The sequence below is a fragment of the Erinaceus europaeus genome, chromosome 12 (assembly GCF_950295315.1).
Source record: "Erinaceus europaeus chromosome 12, mEriEur2.1, whole genome shotgun sequence".
Lineage (NCBI taxonomy): Eukaryota > Metazoa > Chordata > Mammalia > Eulipotyphla > Erinaceidae > Erinaceus > Erinaceus europaeus.
This window is the reverse complement of record NC_080173.1, coordinates 81,254,788-81,274,243: the sequence shown is the minus strand read 5'-3', so window position 1 is coordinate 81,274,243 and position 19,456 is coordinate 81,254,788. Positions and strand designations below refer to the sequence as shown.

General features: G+C 40.7%; 1 protein-coding gene across 1 annotated transcript; it reads right to left on the bottom strand.

The window, feature by feature from the left end:
* Positions 1-18,304: 18,304 nt before the first annotated feature.
* LOC103113339 (olfactory receptor 1P1-like) lies at positions 18,305-19,255 on the bottom strand. The gene has a single exon (XM_007522869.1). The coding sequence runs from the start codon at positions 19,253-19,255 to the stop codon at positions 18,305-18,307; it is 951 nt and encodes a 316-aa protein (XP_007522931.1).
* Positions 19,256-19,456: the final 201 nt, after the last annotated feature.

Sequence of the window (19,456 nt, the reverse complement as noted above, 5' to 3'; positions counted from 1 at the left end):
GGCGCAACAAAAGGGACAAAATGTCCTCCAGGAGCAGTGGATTTGTGGTGTGGGCACTGAACCCAGCAATAAACCTGGAGGCAAAAATAAATTGAAAGAAATATATGCACTTCCATGTTGACTGCAGCATTATCTTACAATAGCCAAGAACTGGATAAAACCTAAGATTCTGTGGACAGAGGACAGGAGAAAGATGTGCACAATAGACCACTACTCAGCTGTTAAAACAGGTTGCAATCACATGGGTGGACCTAAGGGTGTTATGCTTGTGAGTCATATGGAAAAAGACAAACATCGTCTGTGGTATATAGCCAAACAAAACAAATTACTGAGCTAAAAGAAACAAAATTTTTTATTACAAGGCCACAGTAGTGGTTGCTGAAAGGGAAGGAAAAAGTGGGTGGTGGTGGGTAAATCAGGTCAAGAGGGATCATTTGAATAGTGAAGGGTGTGGGGGTAGGTAGCATAATGGTTATGCAGACTCTCATGCTTGAGGCTCCATAATTCCAAGTTCAATCCCCTGCACCGCCATAAGCCAGAATTGAGCAGTACTCTGGTTAAAAACAAACAAACAAACAAACAAATAAATAAATAAATAAATAATAAATGAATGAATAGTGAAGAGTGGAATTATTTTTGTATTAACTTTTTTTAAGGGTGGAAATTTTTATTGAAATTCTATTGGTAAACTTAATGTAGTATCTACAGACGTTAATTTACAGTGATAAATATCTACAACCTAAATGTTGTATGATCATGTTAGTTCAATTAAAATTGCTTACTAGTATTTTAGATATCATGTAAGTGTAACAAATGGTGCATATACTATATAGCAGTATTACATTTGTGCTAATAATTATCAGGTAAAACACTGAAATTATCCTATTCACATCATCAACAAAACAGTATAAGGCATCAAAATGGCAATAAAAATTTGGCAGGGCCTTCAAATTCTCTGTTGCTCCATTTAATAACACATAGGAAAGTCTTGATATTTGTTGACAGAAAGATGAAACACTACAAAAGGTATGCTCTCCTGGATTAATCCAATTCCATAAACATATTTAAAATTGCTGCAAGATTTTTTTGGGGGAGCAAAGACCAATATAAATTCCCTCTAAAATAAATATAAAAATATTGAAAAAGGCTACAAGAAGGGTACACACTTCCTCTCTCTTTACAAAAAGACACTAAACAAGCTGTGGTACTAGTGCTCAAATGAAAAGACTAGTAGCAATTTAGAAACACAAGCAAATACATGTGGCATTGAGTGGACTGTTATGATCACACTTTAAATTGACATCAAATATTCTATTATTCAATAAATGGAAATAGGATGGTCAACTGTCTAATCTAAGGGAAATATACTGTCATTTTATGTCTTTCCATGAATATTTAGTTTTTATTTTCACTGATGATTTAATAGTGGTTTATAAGGTAACAAGGGTTTCATACCTCACCCACCACCAAAGTTCTGTGACCCTATGCCCCCACCCCTATGATCAACACATAGTTCTCACAGTTATGAGAGACAGAGTGCCAAGAACATCTAAAATGTAATTTTGTAATATCAGACAGAGAGACATGGGTGCAGAGGCCCTAGGCTAGAAGGGGAGTTGCTGTGTTTAAGAAATGCAACATGAACTAGTGTGGCCAGAGTGAAGAGGAGGAGGAAGACAGGGAGTGGTGCAGACTAGCGGCGTGCAGATCATGAAGACCCTTCTTAAGATATTAAAACCTCTGTCTAGAGCTGGGAGCTAATGCACTTGGCTGAGCACTCACCTTACTATCATGAGGCCCAGGGCTCAAATGATGACACCACACAGGAACACGGTGACCAGCACAAGGAGAACTCTATGGGTGAGCAATGGTACTGAGGGGTCTCTCTCTCTCTCTCTCTCTCTCCCTCTCCCTCTCCCTCTCTCTCTCTCTCTCTCTCTCTAGATATATATATATATATATATAGATATATATATATATATCAAAAGAAATAACAAAATTGGGCCACAGAAGCGGCTCATTGATACAGTGAACAAATGAAACCATGAGTTCATTTCCTTGAACCACATAAAGGTAAATGTATAGTTTTTCTTCTACATTCAACAAAGAGTCTGACAGCATTTTAAGTGGAGCAACTGCATATCTAGCACCATCGTTCATACTGCTTTATAATAATAATCAGGAAGGGTTCTTGCGATTTTGTGTTCAGACAAAACTAATAAACTGATTTTATATTTATAAACACTATATTTATAAATATATAAATCTATTAAATCTACAATCTATAAATATTTATAAACACTATAAATATTTATAAATCAAACTGGTGCACAGCTTCTTTTTTGGTGCCAGCACTAGGAATCCTCTGTTCCTAGTGGCCATTTTTTCCACTTGATTGGATAGGACAGAGAGAAATTGAGAGAGGATAGGGAGATAGAGAGGGAGAGACAAAGACAGACACCTGCAGACCTGCTTTGCTACTTGTGAAGGGGCTGGAATCTGGATCCTTGCACAGGTCCTTGCTCTTCAGACTATGTGGCGTAACCAGGTACACCCCCCTACCAGCTTCTTTACTTCTGTGTCAATCTTATTTCCTTTAAATTATGCCATCCCTGTTAATGTCTATATTCAACTCATTCACTATATTATCTGGAATTTTGTATAATTTCTTCAGTACCAATTTAGGTGCTGATTTTTATGAAGTCTTTTCTATTCATTTCACAATGTGCTAGAAAACATTCTCCAGGGAGTCGGGCGGTAGCGCAGCGGGTTAAGTGCAGGTGGCGCAAAGCAGAAAGACTGGTGTAAGGATACCGGTTCGAGCCCCAGCTCCCCACCTGCAGGTGAGTCACTTCACAGGCAGTGAAGCAGGTCTGCAGGTGTCTATCTTTTTCTCCCCTCTCTGTCTTCCCCTCCTCTCTCCATTTCTTTCTGTCCAACAACCATGACACCAATAACAACAATAATAACTACAACAAGGGCAACAAAAAATAAATAAATAAATAGTCTAAAAAAAAGAATACATTCTCCAAGTTAATATTTTCATCATTTTCAATGTTTATACTATTGCATACTACTATAATTATGTCACATAGAATTCAATCAATACTCTGGTGCTACATATATAAAGTATATATATATATATATATATATATATACTTTTCTTATATAATTTATCACTGTAATATACTTCTGGATATCTTTCTATACACAGCAAAAACTTGCATTTTTCACTTTCATATATATTTCAGGAATGCCTTTCAAGAAGACAGTTTCAACTGGTACTCCATAAATTAATATAATGGAATATGTCAGTCAGATCTCTGAAACAAGTTTTAATTTTCACAGCTTACATTGATGTTAGACTAAGACAAAGACAGTGCTTTGAAATTAACTCAAAACCTCACTAAGACAGCAAAAGCTGACTTTTTTTTATAGCCAAATAAGAAACAATTGGAAAAGGCATTTCTCAAAGAATCAAATACAACCAAAAACCATACAGGTGGTTACTGAAGATGCATGAGAGTCAGGAACCTGATGCTTTTATTCTAGAAAATACTGTAACTGTGCTGGACACTGAATCGAATCCCATAAATACTACCCTACTTACAGCCTTGTTCCACCTTTCTTTCAGTAACACTATACTGAGGGAATATTGATTTACTAAATTGTTGTCACAAGAGTACTTTTTCACGAAATACGTATTTTAGCCTCTACCTGGCACCAAGGTCTTGTGCACGTACAGTCTGGCACTCCTGGACTTACTGTTCATTGTTTCAGAGAGACAGAGAGAGGGAGAGCCATTGTAGCACTGCCCCAACATCTGTGGTGGTCTCCTGGGATAGGCTAATATTTCCATGTGGTGCCTGGCCTTGAACCCCAGCCTCCACACATGGTTAGGTATGCTCCTAGCTGCTTCCCAGCCCTTCCTTCCTTCTTTCTTTTTATTTTTTAAACTTTTGTTATTTTATTTGATAGGATAGAGGGAAATTTAGAGAGATGGAGGAGAGGGAGAGAAACAGAGACACCTGCAGCACTGTTTGTGAAGTTTTTCTTCCACAAGTGAGGGCCAGGGGCTTAATACCAGGTCTTTGTGCACTGTAATGTGTGCACTTAACCAAGTGTGTCATCACCCAGTCCCCAAACTTATATTTCTTTAATATTATAGAAGCATGCTAAAATAATTAGACTTTATTTTTACAGGGTTACTGTATTTTATGTTATTTTTTTCACCGGTGATTTAGCATTATTCTATAAAATTATCACATTTTTGGACTATTTTCATGTCTACACTCAGCTCATGTAAGCCACCATACTCTCAGCCCCTAAAGTTCTGTCACACAGTTGATCTTGAAAAGTGTTTTCACCACTTCAATGAGCATTTTACACACACACACACACACACACACACACACACACACACACACACCAAAAAGGAGAAAAAAAATGTCTATACAGCAATGCCACTTTATGGCTTTTGAAAAAAGAAAAAAAAAGGACACGCTTCATACTTAGCATATTCTAGTTCTAGAAATGTATTTAAACAGAATCAACTAGAATGTATGTATTAACTGTTTACCAGAGCTCTATTCATAACCCAGGCTCACGTGATAGTGTGCTGCTTTGCTATGCATGAACCCCAGGCTAAAGTCTGCCTCCTACCCCCTGCATTTGAAAGCTGTTTTGGGATTGTGGTCGCTTTTGCTCTCTCTCTCTCTCTGCTTCTTTGTCTCTCTAGCTTAATAATAACAACCACTATACTAAATATGTGTAAACAAAACATTCTATTATCCTCTTCTATAACTTTATAGAACATGAGCACTAATTAGCACAACTGGCACAATTAAAAAATTATTGAATAGGCTAGTCCATAGAGACAGAAAGTAAATGAATGCTTGCCAGGAGCTATGGAGGGGGAGAAAAGAGGAGCAGCTGTGGTGGGCAAAGGGTTTCTTTGGGGAGTTGTGGGCATGTTCTAAAATTAGACTGTGGCAGTTGGGGAGGGAGCACAGCAGTAGACTTGCATGTGTGAAGCACTGGGTTCAATCCCTAGTACTATATAAATTACAGTTACTGCATATGTCAGGGCTGGGTCATTACATTTCAAATCCAAAAAAATTTTTGACTTACCCTCACTTGATGGTAGTGATACCCAATAGTGTGATGGTAAGAAATCAGGGATAAGGACATGCATGGAAAATCCTTAGCTAAGCACCCTGCCTGCTGTACCAGGAATGCTTTCTCTGTCACCATCTATATTCCCCGCAGAGAGCAGTGCCTCACTGTCCCTCCTGAACAGCCCTAATCTGTGGTCAGGTGGTCAGAGACTCAGGATGTCTCATCTCAGTGAACTCTCCTGCTCTCTCTACTCCAGCAACACTCAGTAGGTTTTTTTTCCCCCTACCTTGATTGTGCAAAAATGCTTGACCTCAGTCCTTTAGTCCAAGCTGGTCCTTTTTGCTAAAAGCACTGTCTCCACGCTACTCACTCACTCTCAGACTGGCAAGACCAACAGCAGCAATAACAATAAAAACAAGGGCAAAAAAATGAGAAAAATGGACTTTAGGAGCAGTGGATTCATAGTGTAGGCAGGAGCCCTAGAGATAACCCTGGAGGAAAAACAAATAAACAAACAAAACTGGCATTTCAATTATTCAAGATGGAAGAATCAGTCTGGCAACTTCAATTAATCAGTTTGATGTTACAGATAAAATCCAGGCTCTTTTGGAAAGCCACTAAGTGTGACAGGGAATGTGAAGCCTCAGAGCAAATTCATCCTGGGGCATGATCACTCAGACAGAGCAGCAAAATAAGCAAATACAGATAGATGGGGGTGTGGGCGAGTAATTCAGCAGAATAATATAATCCAGAGCTTTAGGTTAGTGTGGGCGGGGCAGGCTCAGCATCTAGCAAGTGAGCGAATTCACTGTTTTAATTTGCACACTTGGATTCCCAGTTATCCACTGTTTGTGGTATAGTGGAAGGGCCTTTTGAATCAGAAGTTTGGGTCACAACTCCACTTTAATATATACAGCCTTTTGTTTAACAAATCATTAAGTTTCCTGAACACTGGATGATGCATATAAAAAAGCTACAGTAAAATTTTACGTTTAGTCCACACAATAGCACTATTTCATTCTACTATCCTATTTTATAAATGAGGGAACTGAGGTTTAGAAACTCAGTGAATTTTTCCAGGCAACTCATCTTGTAAATGATGGAGCTGAGATCCATCAGCCTGGTTCTTGAATTTCAGGGCCTCCTGGAACAGCTACCTGATAGGAGAATAGCTGGAGGCAGGCAGTAGGGTTAAAGAAAGTCAGAGGACACACAGGGACATTGTGCTATTTGATTTCTTTTTTTGCTTTTTTTTTTTTTTTGCCTCCAGGGTTATTGCTGGGGCTCAGTGCCTGCACTATGATCCAGTGCTCCTGGAGGCCATTTTTTCCCTTTTGTTGCCCTTGTTGTTTATCATTGTTATTAATATTATTGTTATTGCTGTTGGATAGGACAGAGAGAAATCAACAGAGGAGGGGAAGACGGAGAAGGGGAGACAAAGACACCTGCAAACCTGCTTCACCATTTGTGATGCGACCCCCCTGCAGGTAGGGAATTGGGGGCTCAAACCATGATCTTTACCCCAGTCCTTGTGCTTCACGCCATGTGTGCTTAACCCACTGAGCTTCCACCCGGTCCCCCTGCTTTCTTGTTCTTAAAGCAAGTATTGCCCCCACTTTAGTGCACATCAGAACTATCTGTAATGCTAAAAAAAAAAAGGCTACATTCCATACTTTAAGATGATTCTGTGGCTCTGTTCTGAGACCTGAGTCTTTTTCAGCAAGTGTCAGGAAATTCTGATCTTACACTTTGGAACACATTACTCTAAGTCTGAGTCAGTGGACACTGAGACTTGAGTGGTCCGCCAGCCTTCGAGACACAGAACACTCTGCAGTGTGGCTAGATGAAGAGGGGGAGAGAAAGTAGATACAGCTGGGGAAGGGTTCTGCACCAACATTGGAGCTGTGTCATTCTGAGACTCTGAGGAGGACATACAACCCCCCTAAGTCTCCTCATCTCACCCATGAAGCTCTGCCTTGCAGGCTTGAGAATCACGAGAGTAAGATGTGTGACAGCACTGGGAAAGCTGTAGCGTGCTAACAAGGTGAGAGGGATTGTGACATTTCCTCTAAGTAACAAGGAGTTAGAGTATATGAAGATACCCAAATGATGTGAGTAGTAAGTTTGTGAGAGACAATAAATGGAGAAGAAAGAATAGGCTGAGAGGGAGGGAGAGGGTGAGGTTGACATGTCCAGACCTTGCTCTTCTATGCTTGTCTCAGAGTTCACTGGTTCTGCTGCCTCCATTCCTTCCCCTTCTTTCCTCCATTCGATACAAATTCAGTCATGACATAAAGGATCCTAAATAAGGCTGTGGAACTAGGTGAAGGTGAAAAGCAGGCAAGCTGGTACCTGGATATTTGGCTCCTGTAATAGAGAAAACAGAACGTAAAGCTGTGAGTGCTTCTAGGATTCTGAAGAGAACTGATGCTTGCTTGAACCTCAGTCACTTTCAGGAAGAAAGTGACCAGGTGAGGAAGTCAGGTTTATTTATCAGTTTGGGGGAAGCCTCAGGGAGGCAATCCCAAGACAGCTTCTTAAGATGATCATAGGTAATTGCTCCAATGAACCAGGGTGGTGGGAAATGGGCTTTGATTACAGGGACTTCGTTCCTCTCTCATCTTTTACTTTGTTGCCTCCCTCTACCCTCACACTTTCCAGTGGCTGTAATGAGCTTGGCTCTCCCAAATCATTATCCCTCAGCCATCCTTTCTCTGACCCAACTCTAGTCCCACTGGCTCAGAGCCGAATGGATTTTATCTATGAACTAGCTTAGCGACCTATTCCATGCACTCTACACTGAGGAATTGGGGTTTTCAACGTTCTTGTTTTATCTTTACATCTTTATTTTTTATTTCACTGGCCAGAAGTTTGTTGTCTTCAAAGAGGTTGAAAGCAAAGTGCATCCAGTCTCATAGCTGGGACTCATAACACATTTTCTTTTTAAAATTCTTTTTTCTGTTTTTGAAAGTATTTTTAATGTCAAATCTCATAAGAAAGAAAAAGGCATTATTAGATTACTAAAACCATGTCACTAATATATTATACCACAAGAACTTTCACTTTTGTCATACAAGAACAAACATGTATCAGCAATGTCAAAGGGTTAAGTCTAAGCACACAAAGTCTAGCTGGCATTCAAAAGAGAAACTCAATCATTTCATCTCATTGTGTTGGAAACTTAATTCTAATTTGGTGGTTCTCAAATGTCATCATGCACCTAAATCCCCAAAAGTCTTTCAAACTTCAGCCTATAGTAGGGCTAGGCCAGGATTTTAGCATTCCGTTTGTTTGTTTAATTTTTATTATAAAATGGAAATATTGACAAGACCATAGGATAAGAAGGGTACAATTCTACAAAATTCCGACCACCAGAACTCCATATCCCATCCCCTCCCTTGGTAGCTTCCCCATTCTTTATCCCTCTGGGCATATGAACCCAGGATCATTATGGTGTGCAGAATCTGGAAGGTCTGGCTTCTGTAATTGTTTTCCCGCTGAACATGGGCATTAGCAGGTTGATCCATACTCCTAGGCTGTCTCTCTCTTTCCCTAGTGGGGCAGGAGTCTGGGGAGGTGGGGCTCCGGGACACACTAGTGGAATCATCTGCCCAGGGAAGTCAGGTTGGCACCAAAGTCCCACCAAATTTAAGAGAACAAAAATTGCAATCATTTACCTAGAACACATTTTATCTTGGAGTCATCATTTGGAGTGATACCACAGACACACACTACTGGAAGAGCATCTGAATGATTTCAGGGCTGTTTCTGATTTCAGTACTAGATGAGCCACAACTGACTTGTGTAAGGCTTAGTCTCCCATTTTTCAAATCTCACAATAACAAGATCGCCATTAGTCAAACCATGAGGTAGTTATTACTCTGTTGGGGCCAGCACCCAGCTGCTCCAGGAAGGCAATGTGTGTAGTTGGTATATTTTCTGCTGCTGACATTCTTACACTGTCTTTACAACCTGAACCCCCTTCTAAAAGCAGTCAAGACTCTGAATGAATATCTATCCTTTGGTTCCACTCACACTTGGAAGGGAGATCTTTGCCTTTTAATATTCCCATTCTTAAAAAAAAAAAAAAAAGGTTGAGCAGGTGGCGCAAAGCACAAGGACCGGCATAAGGATCCCGGTTCGAACCCCGGCTCCCCACCTGCAGGGGAGTCGCTTCACAGGCGGTGAAGCAGGTCTGCAGGTGTCTGTCTTTCTCTCCCCCTCTCTGTCTTCCCCTCCTCTCTCCATTTCTCTCTGTCCTATCCAACAATGACAACAACAATAATAACTGCAACAATAAAACAACAAGGGCAACAAAAGGGAATAAATAAATAAAATAAATATTAAAAAAAGGCTATATTCATGTGTTAATGCTTGACAGCAGACACCTGGCAAGATGCTAAGGAAAGTAAACAAGATAGACCTGATTGCCTCCTCTTGTGGGGTTTGCAGACCAACATGGAAACATTTTCTAAAGGCAAACACAGGAAAATAAAGTAATCATGAATTGAAAACTGCCCCCAGAGAAGACAGTAATCTTAAATACAGAGTGATGGGAAGGGAAGGCAACTTCTTGCATTGGTTGGTTAAGGGACATATCTCTGCAAAAGAGACATTTTTAAAAAATCTCTTTATTGGGGGATGAATGTTTACAGTTAACAGTAAATAAAATAAAAAGAGATATTTTAAAGCTAAGACCAGATGCCTCAGCAGATATATGTCAGCAACTCAGAGAGCTGGGAAAAGAGCTTCCCATAGAGATGGAACATCATCTACAAAGACACTGATAGAGGAAACAAGCTTTGTGAATTCAAGCACTGAAAGAAATTCAGTGCTGGCATTTTATGAATGAGACCTTGAGTCATACAAGTTGAGGTCTGGAGGTGAAGAGAGGCAGAAAAAGCTAGAGAATCATTCTGCTTTTACTCTAATTGCAATGAGCAGTCATTGAAACATTTTAACGGGTGATGTGGAATGGTTCAACTTTGGTTGACTGGACACCAAGAAGAAAAGTGGCTAGAGATAGACAAAAAGAGAAGTTGTGAGGGGAAGGGTTTCTTCCCATTTTGAGATTAATAATCTCTTGTCTGCTGAGTGCATACAATGTTCGCTATGACTTTGTCATAGATGATGTTACAATGTTAAATTATGTTCCTTCTATTTCTACTTAAGTGAGACTTACTTATATATGGATACTGAATCTTGTCAAATGAGTATTATACATCCATCAAAATACTAGGGAATGGCTGTTTCTCATTCTAAATTCTCTTGAAGCCCAAGACAGCTCCCTGGGGGCCCACAGAGAAATAAGGAAGTAGGGTAAGATGTTCATCAGTAGCAATCCCACCAGAATCAATCGTCAGACTGTCTGAACACTTCTGTTTCCTCGTTAATGAGACTCCAGGGAGGTTCTGCTTTCTCTAAACTTCAGGTTTCTTCACACAAATACATAAATTAAACCCATTTAATGAGTTGAAGTTTGGATTTATTTTTCAATAATCAGAGAATCTGGTCCTGGAGGACCTCAGAGCAGCAAGTTACCATTATTCTCTTAAGTAAAGTGGGGCCCCATCTCTGCTTTCTCCTCATGCTCGGCAGGTGTCTCTATGGGACATGAAAATAATGAGTAGAAAGGTGGGCGGTGTTCTTGTTTGGTCTTTGCTTTCTTGGGTTCCATTGAGTAAATCAAATACCTCAGTTCAAGATGTGTTATTGTCACCTTTCCTTATAAGGCAATTCTCTGATTTTATTGCCTCCTCCTCAACCCTTTTTATTGATGATCTAACAGAGTTTTACATAATTATAAGAGCTCAGGAGTATGATTTCACCACAACCATGCATAGTCAGTGTAAGTCACCACACTCTCCAACAAATTTGTTTGTCCTATGTCTCCCTCCCCAGTCTTCTCCTCCACACACCCGCCCTTGCTTTTCACAAAGTCTAACAGTTTGTACCAGGCTAGCAATGCGAGAGAGAGATGACCCAGGTGAGGCAATTCAATTCTTTATTGATCAGGGAGCCCAGGCTTTTAAAGGTTGGACCTGGAAGTGGCAAGTCAGAAACAGAAATGGCTTGACACGGTTTTTGGAAAAAGGCAGAGAAAGGCAAAAGGGCGCTGGGAAAGGTAACTTCCTTAGCAACTGTTGCGAGGGTTTTAACTGATAGGATAAATAATAATACCCTGCAGGCAGGAAGGGTCTTGAGGGTAGAAAGAAGATAGATCAAATGAATGGAATGGGTGGGGATCTTTCAGGCAAAACAATGATTATGTAGATAATAAGGAAGCAGGCCATAGCATCAGGAATGCGGGGTACTTTGTGAGGCAGGGAGTCTGATAAGACAGGGCAAGCTTTGGGGTTACTCCTGTTCCTCCTTGCTTAACCTCTTGGTAGAGAGACTGACAGGATAGACGCACTCCTCAGGTAAAGCCCTGCCAGGCTCTACCACATCCTCACAATTCCCCAACAGTTTGAGGGACCAGGCAGTGGCCTACATGGTTAGTCACTCACATTACAGTGCACAAGGACATAGGTTCAAGCCTCTGATCCCCACCTATAGAGGCAAAGCTTCACAAGTGGTGAGGCAGGGATATAGTTGTCTCTCTGTTTCTCTCCCTCTCAATTTCTATCTGTCTCTATCCAATAATAAATTAATTAATTAAAAAGAAAGAAAATTAATGATAAAAAAGAAACAGTTTGGTTAACATTTTTTTCAAGTTAATTGCAGTTATCTATATTCCACATCTGAGTGAAACCATTAAGCAGTTGTCCCTCACCTAATTCAAAGGATATCCAAACTCCTGTTTATAGCTGTACTGTGTGATAATAGCAATAATTTTTTAAACAAGGTTTCAAGGTCTAGAAATATTCAGACTTATAAAAAGTGGTATACTACAGCAATGTCTTATAAAACATTACACAAGGAAATACAACATGTGGGGACAGACATTCAGAGGCTCCCACTGGCATCCTCCCATACAAAGACAGAAATCCCATCAATTTGAAAAGCCAAACACACACACACACACACACACACACACAACATGTTTATGCTCTCCACTGCCACTTCTGACAAACTTCTAATGAATCAGGATCCCCGCTGAAGCCACAGATCTGCATAGCTTCTAGGTACTTGCACATAAACTTCACCAAACTCTTCTGAGTATTTATAAACTACATTGGATAAATTGTCCAATGTAGAGTACAGTGGCTAAGGGACCAGGTGATGATTCAACATTGCAGGGATAGAAAAATAGCATGGTAATGAGCTATTTTTGTGTAGAGAAATTGTGAGGACATGGTAGAACCTGGCAGGGCTTAACCTGAAGGGTGTGTCTATCCTGTTAGTCTTGAGCGAGGAGGACACGGGAACCCTAAAGGTTTGCCACATCATATCAGACTCCCTGCATCACAACGCACCCTGCATTTTTCTGCCTCCAAGAGCCTGGCATTCCTTAAAACATTAAGTCAGCTCCCCCTGCTCCACCCTGCATTCCTTGATACTATGGCCCGTCCTTTTATTATCTAAATATCAATCTTCTGCTTTGTCTAACAAATAACTTAAGGCCTCCACCCTATTCCCCCACCTATTCTGCTCATTTAATACATTCTTTTTCTACCCTCAATCCCAGAGGGTATTATTAGTCCTACCAGTTAAACCCCTAGCAGCAGTTGTTAAGGAAGTCCCTACTTTTTTCACCTTTCTCCGCCCCTTTCTTAGCCATGTATGGTTTTGTCAAGTCACTTCCGTTTCCGACTTGTCTCAACCCTTTTCCGGCTGGAAAGGGGGGCAGGCAGCACAGGAGGCTGACGTCAGCCATTGCAATTTGCACCTTGTGGCTTAACCAGGTGTGCTACTGCCCCCCAACTCTGAATAAAGATTTGAATTGCTTTGCCACCACGAGCTTAGTTCCTGGGTCATCTCTCTCGCGCATGCGCGTTGCTAACCAGACATCTTTGTATATGTATATTTTGTGTATGAATATGTATATTTTTGTATACAATATTGTTGACATAAAGAAATAGCTAAAGTTTAGGAAACTAGATTATTTTGGACAACTATCTAGTTCATTAGAATACAGTTAGTCTGGGGAGTTGAGCGGTAGTACAGCGGGTTAAACGCACATGGCGCAAAGCACAAGGATCAGCAGAAGGATCCCAGTTCGAGCCCCCGGCTCCCCACCTGCAGGGGAGTCGCTTCACAGATGGTGAAGCAGGTCTGCTGGTGTCTATCTTTCTCTCCCCCTCTCTGTCTTCCCCACCTCTTTCCATTTCTCTCTGTCCTATCCAACAATGAAGATATCAATAATAACAACAACAGGGGCAACAAATGAATAAATTTAAAAAATTTATTTAAAAAAAAAGAATACAGTTAGTCTGGGCTGGGGAGATAGCGTAATGGTTATGCAAAGAGACTTTCATGCCTGAGGCTCCAAGGTCTCAGGTTCAGTTCCCAGCACTACCATAAGCCAGAGCTGAGCAGTGCTCTGGTTTCTCTCCTCTCTGTATCTCTCATTAAAATAAATAAATAAAAGATTAAAAATAAGAATATTCAAGTGCTACTTCATAAAAGGGTGCTGAAACTAAGTACACAGGAATGCAGAAATAAACTCTTATTAACATGAACTGTTTTTCTTTTTATCTGCTTGAACACATAATTGAGCAGATACATTCAAGTGAAAATGTTTCCTGTTGTAAGCCAGTAAGCTCCCACTTTATCCCCCTGGTCTGTTCAGAAGTCTTCTTTAAATAGTTTAGCTCATGTAGAGGATATTGGGAAGGAGAAAAGGAAGATAAGTTAGGAAGGTCACCTCCCCCCAAAAAAATGGCACAGAAAACAGGAAAGCAAATTTTGTTTCTATTTTTTATTACAACAATTATAATCATTGTGTTGTTAAATACTAATAGCCACAATGTCATAAAATATATCTTATTGAATAATATCATGGAACCTCCTTTTCTTCTTTTAATAATAATAATTGTTTATTTTCCATTTTTTAAGTTTTGAATGCTGAAACATTCTTTTAAAAAATATTTGAGTGTAGTTGATATGGAAATCAAAATGCACACCTTCTAAGCCAGAAAGAGAAAGACAAGTATGGGATGATCCCACCCATAAACACAAGTTGAGATAGCATGGAAAGGAAAACACAAAGCAGAGTTTGACCGAGTTTGAAGTATTGCACCAAAGTAAAAAATTCCATGGGGAGGGGAAGGGTAATTTTTCAGCTTCACTTCAGGAGGGTGGGGGTAGGGACACAGACCTTTGGTGGTGGGAATAGTGTTAATATACACTCCGTCAGAGAAATGCAAACAAAGACAACATTGAGATACCACCTCACCTCTGTGAGAATGTCATACATCAAAAATGACAGCAGCAGCAAATGCTGGAAAGGTCACGGGAACAAATGACACCCCCCCCCATACTGCTGCCACGGTAGATGTCAGTACAATATACTCATCATCATGCTTTACAAGGCTGAATGACAAGGGATGGAACACTGCAACAAATCAGTTACAATCAAGAACATCTAAACAATAAGCAAAAGGATCTTCAAAATCAAAATTCTGGGATCAGGTAATTTTACCAACAAGTTTTATCAACCCTTCCGGGAAGATCAATTAACTATTCATTTCAAACTCTTAATAAATGGAAGATAAAGGAATATATCCATGTTCTATGAAGCCAGATACATGGGGCGGGGAGCAAGTATAAGTCAGTCTCCTTGTTGAACATACGTGCTAAGATGCTGAACAAAACCTTAGGAAATCAGATCTAACGTTACACTAAAAAGGTTATACATTGGCCCGCAGCAGCACATCGGGTTAAGCACGCATAGTTCAAAGCACAAAGACACGACCCATGCAAGGATCCTGGCTCGAGCCCCTGGCTCCCAACCTGCAGGGGTGTCACTTTGCAAGCAATAAAGCAGGTCTGCAGGGTCTTTTTCTCCCCATCTCTGGCTTCTCCTCTTCTCTCAATTTCTCTCTGTCCTACTCAACAATAACAACAATAACTGCAACAACAATGGAGAAAAAAAAAAAGATCACCACCAGATACAGTGAATTTGTAGTGCAGGCACTGGGCCCCAGCGATAACCCTGGAGGCAATATATATATATATATATATACACACACACACACACACACACACACACACACACATCTCAAGAGGTAGGTAGCATAATGGTTATGCAGATATACACACACATCTCAGAGGTAGGTAGCATAATGGTTATGCAGAGACTCTTAAGGGGGCCAAGTGGGTGGCACACCCAGTTAAGCACATATAGCAATAAGTACAAGGACCCACATAAGAATCCAGGTTTGAGCCCCAGGCTTCCCACCTACAGGAAGGATGTTTCATGAGTGGTGAAGCAGGTCTGCAGTTGTCTGTCTTTCTCTCTCCTTTTCTATCTTTCCTTCCTCTCTCAATTTCTCTCCGCCCTATCAAATAAAATGAAAAAATGGTGGTCAGGAGAAGTGGAGGCGTAGTGCAGATGCCAAGCCCTAGAAATAACTCTGGAGGCAGAAGGGGGGAGGGAATGGCAGAGGGACAGGGAGAGAAAGAGAGAGAGAGAAAGATTCTCATGCCTGAGGCTCCAAAGTCCCCGGTTCCATCCCCAGCACCACCATAAACCAGAGTGGAGCAGTGCTCTGGTAACAACAACAAAAAAAAAAACTTAAAAAATGATTATACATCTTGATCAGATCAGATTTATGCCAGGAATGCAAGAACAATCCCTCATATGTAAATTAATTAATACATTGTACTCTATCAACAATAAGAAAATCAAAAATCAGATGGCTACCCCATAAACATAGAGACAACTTTTAAAGAAATCCAACACCTTTATGGTTCAGACTTGTAAAAAAGAGGAAGGGCATTAAGAGAACATTCCTTAACTTATGAAGCAATGTACAGTGACTTCAGAATAAACATCATGTGAGAAACAGAAGCTTCTTCCTCTTAGATTAGGAACAAGACAAGGATGTCTACTACAACCTTTGCTGTTCAACAGTCCTGACTGATAGAATCATAGCAATCAGACAATGGCAGGGACTGTCCCACTCTCCAAAGAGAGCCTGGGTCAACATACTTTGCCACTCGAGGAAGACAGGTACTGAAATGAGTGCAGCCTAGAATGTTCCTAGCTATGACCATGGAATGTGAGCTCATACCTACAGGGATGCAGAGGTTACACAGGCGCCTGTGCTGAATATGGGCCTCTTATCAGACCAACGGAGTTTACAGTTAATGGTATTTATATACCTTCTCCATATTTGGAAGCTATTTTCTTCCTTGATCCAGCTTTCTAGTCCTTTCTCCAACTCTGACACCATCTCCCTAGACAATATCTTAAGCCCATCTGAATGTTAGCTGTTAGGATCAGGCAAAAATTAATAAAATCATGGGCTCCATTAATATATACCTACAATAGACTTCCTAGCTTCTTCCAATATGAAGACCCCCAAATCTCATCTGCTCTATTCTTACCTTTAGGCTCCTACTAACTAAACAATTTATTCTGCTTTAAATCTTAATGCTTTTCAGCCACCAAGTTGCAGATGCTACCATGAAGCCAACCTGACTTTCCTGGGCAGACGACCTCACCAATGAGTCCTGGAACCCCACCTCCCCAGAGCCCTGCCCCACTAGGGAAAGACAGAAACAGGCTGGGTATGGATCAACCTGCCAACGCCCATGTCCAGTAGAGAAGCAATTACAGAAGCCAGACCTTCCGCCTTCTGCGCCCCATCATGAACCTCAGTTCATGCTCCCAAAGGGACAAAGTGTAGGAAAGCTTCCAATGGAAGGGATGGGATGGAGAAATCTAGTAGTGGGAACTGTGCAGAATTGTACCCCTTTTATCCAACAGAATGTCAATCATTATTAAATCAGCAAAAAGAAAGAAAGAAAAAGAAAGGGGTTACAGTGGAAAAGGAGACATAGTAAACTATTTGCCACCCACTATAGACCTTACCATGGTAATATTAGATCATTTACTCACTTTTCCATATGGGAAAGAATTTTCATCTGATAGATATTAATAAGCTAGAATTACAAAAAGACAGATTTTCAGACATATGAACACTGATAAAGACATTCTTCCTTAATTTACCCTGAAAGTAAAATAAATGAGTAAATAAGGACCTATTATCAGACAAACTTTGCTTAAATTTCTGTGTTCTACCAATGTATTCCAGGCATCTTTCTAGATGGTGCCACTTCTCCTCTTCAATAAATTTGTCTTCAAAACCTTAAAAAAAAATGGTGCCACTCAATCATTGTTTTTCTAAGGATCACTGAAAAGGAAGAGAATCTGGAAAAAACAAAGAGAAAGTCTGGCACTGTTTCTCTTATTTGAGAGGAAAGAGGGAAAAAGAATAACACCAAGTAGTAGTAATAGGTGTAAGTGTGGCCTAGAAAGAAAGTGAAGGTAGGGCCATAGACGCGAATAAAAATGGATATATATATTCAGCCCAATCTATTACTTTGAAAGAACTATAGCAGTTTCTACTGAAAGGAGGTGGGGTAAGGGCACACAGATATCTGGTGTTCCACATGATACCATGATGCCAACCTGACTTCCCTGGGCAGATGACCCCACCATATGTTCTGGAGTGCCACATCCCCAGTTCTCTGCCCCACGAGGGAAAGAGAGAAATAGTCTGGGAGTATGGATTGACCTGCCAAATCCCATGTTCAGTGGAGAAGCAATTACAGAAGCCAGACTTCTACCTTCTGCACCACGTAATGATCCTGGGTCCATACTTCCAGAGGGATAAAGACTAGGAAAGCTATCAAGGGAGGAGATGGGATACAGAGTTCTGAGGGTGGGCAATGTGTCGAAATGCACCCCTTTTATCCTATGGTCCTGTCAGTATTTCCATTTTATAAATAAAAATTTTTTAAAAAGAAATATAGTGGTGGGAATTGTGTGGCATTAATCCCTAATATCTTATAATTTTGTAAATCATTAATGAAACAAAACAAAATAAATAAATATTTTATAAATGATGCAACTATTCACTTTCCTTAAGAGTATCCTATTCATGATGGAAATCAAGAAGCATAGTGACTAAAAGGCACATTTGGAATTCAGTCATGAAATACATTAGGTAGAAGTTTCCATGAACCTCCTTGCTAAAATAGACAGAAGCGTCTCTTGGTGTTTCTGCAGAAGTCAACAGCTTCTCAAGAAGACTTTGCCCCTATAAAGTCTTCCCAGGGCTCCTTTTATATCCCTGTTCCGCAAACTATAAATAAAAGGGTTTAGTAGAGGAGTCACCACTGTGTACATGACAGCAGCTGCTGTGTCCCCTTGTACTGAACTCGAGGAAGAACACGAGGGGCACAGATATGCCCTGTACACTGTCCCAAAGAACAGGGTGACAACAACAAGATGGGACCCACAAGTGGAGAAGGCTTTGCGCCATCCCTGTGCAGAAGGCACCCTGAGGATGGATGAGAAAATGAGGATGTAAGAGATCAGAATGAATATGAAGGGGATGACAAGAACTGCTCCTCCCAGGTAGAGGAGCACTAACTCATTGACCCGAGTGTCAGAGCAGGACACCTTCATCAGGGGCTCCAGATCACAGAAGAAGTCAGGAATGATTTCATTAGGGCAGAAAGTAAGTCGAAGCATGAGGAAGGTGTGGATTATAGAAGGAATATTAGTAAGAATCCAGCAGGCAGTAACCAGGACTGTGCAGCTTCTGGGGCTCATGATCACCATGTAGTGGAGAGGGTGGCAGATGGCCACATAGCGGTCATAGGCCATTATGGCCAAGAGAAAAATGTCCATGTCCCCAAAGGTCAAGAAGAAGTAGAGCTGGGTCAGGCATCCTGCGTAGGAGATAGACCTGCTCTGGGTCTGGATGTTCACCAGGGCCTTGGGCACAGTGGAGGAAATGAAGAAGACGTCTGCACAGGACAGGTTGGCAAGGAAGAAGTACATGGGGGTGTGGAGATGCTTATCAGTGACAACGGCCAGGAGGATGAGCAGGTTGCCAATCACAGCAACCGTGTACATGCACAGGAACACCAGGAAGAGGATGGGCTGCTGCTCGGGCTGCTCGGAGAGGCCCCAGAGGAGGAACTCAAAGCTGCTGGTCTGGTTTCCTTCTTCCATGAGCTCATAATTCAGAGAAAGAGACCACAGTTGAGACCCATAAATTCTCCCATTTAAATTCTTTAAATGATTAATGTACCGTTTTTGAACAGCTCTGGAAGAGAAGAGAATAGCCTTAATATATTTTCTTTGATCATGTACCATCCACATATGTGAAAACTACTAAATACATCCAACAGATAGCTTGATTTGTTTTTAAAC

Excerpts from the sequence above, each read along its gene's own strand:
- LOC103113339 (XM_007522869.1), bottom strand. The coding sequence starts at position 19,255 with ATGGAAGAAGGAAACCAGACCAGCAGCTTTGAGTTCCTCCTCTGGGGC.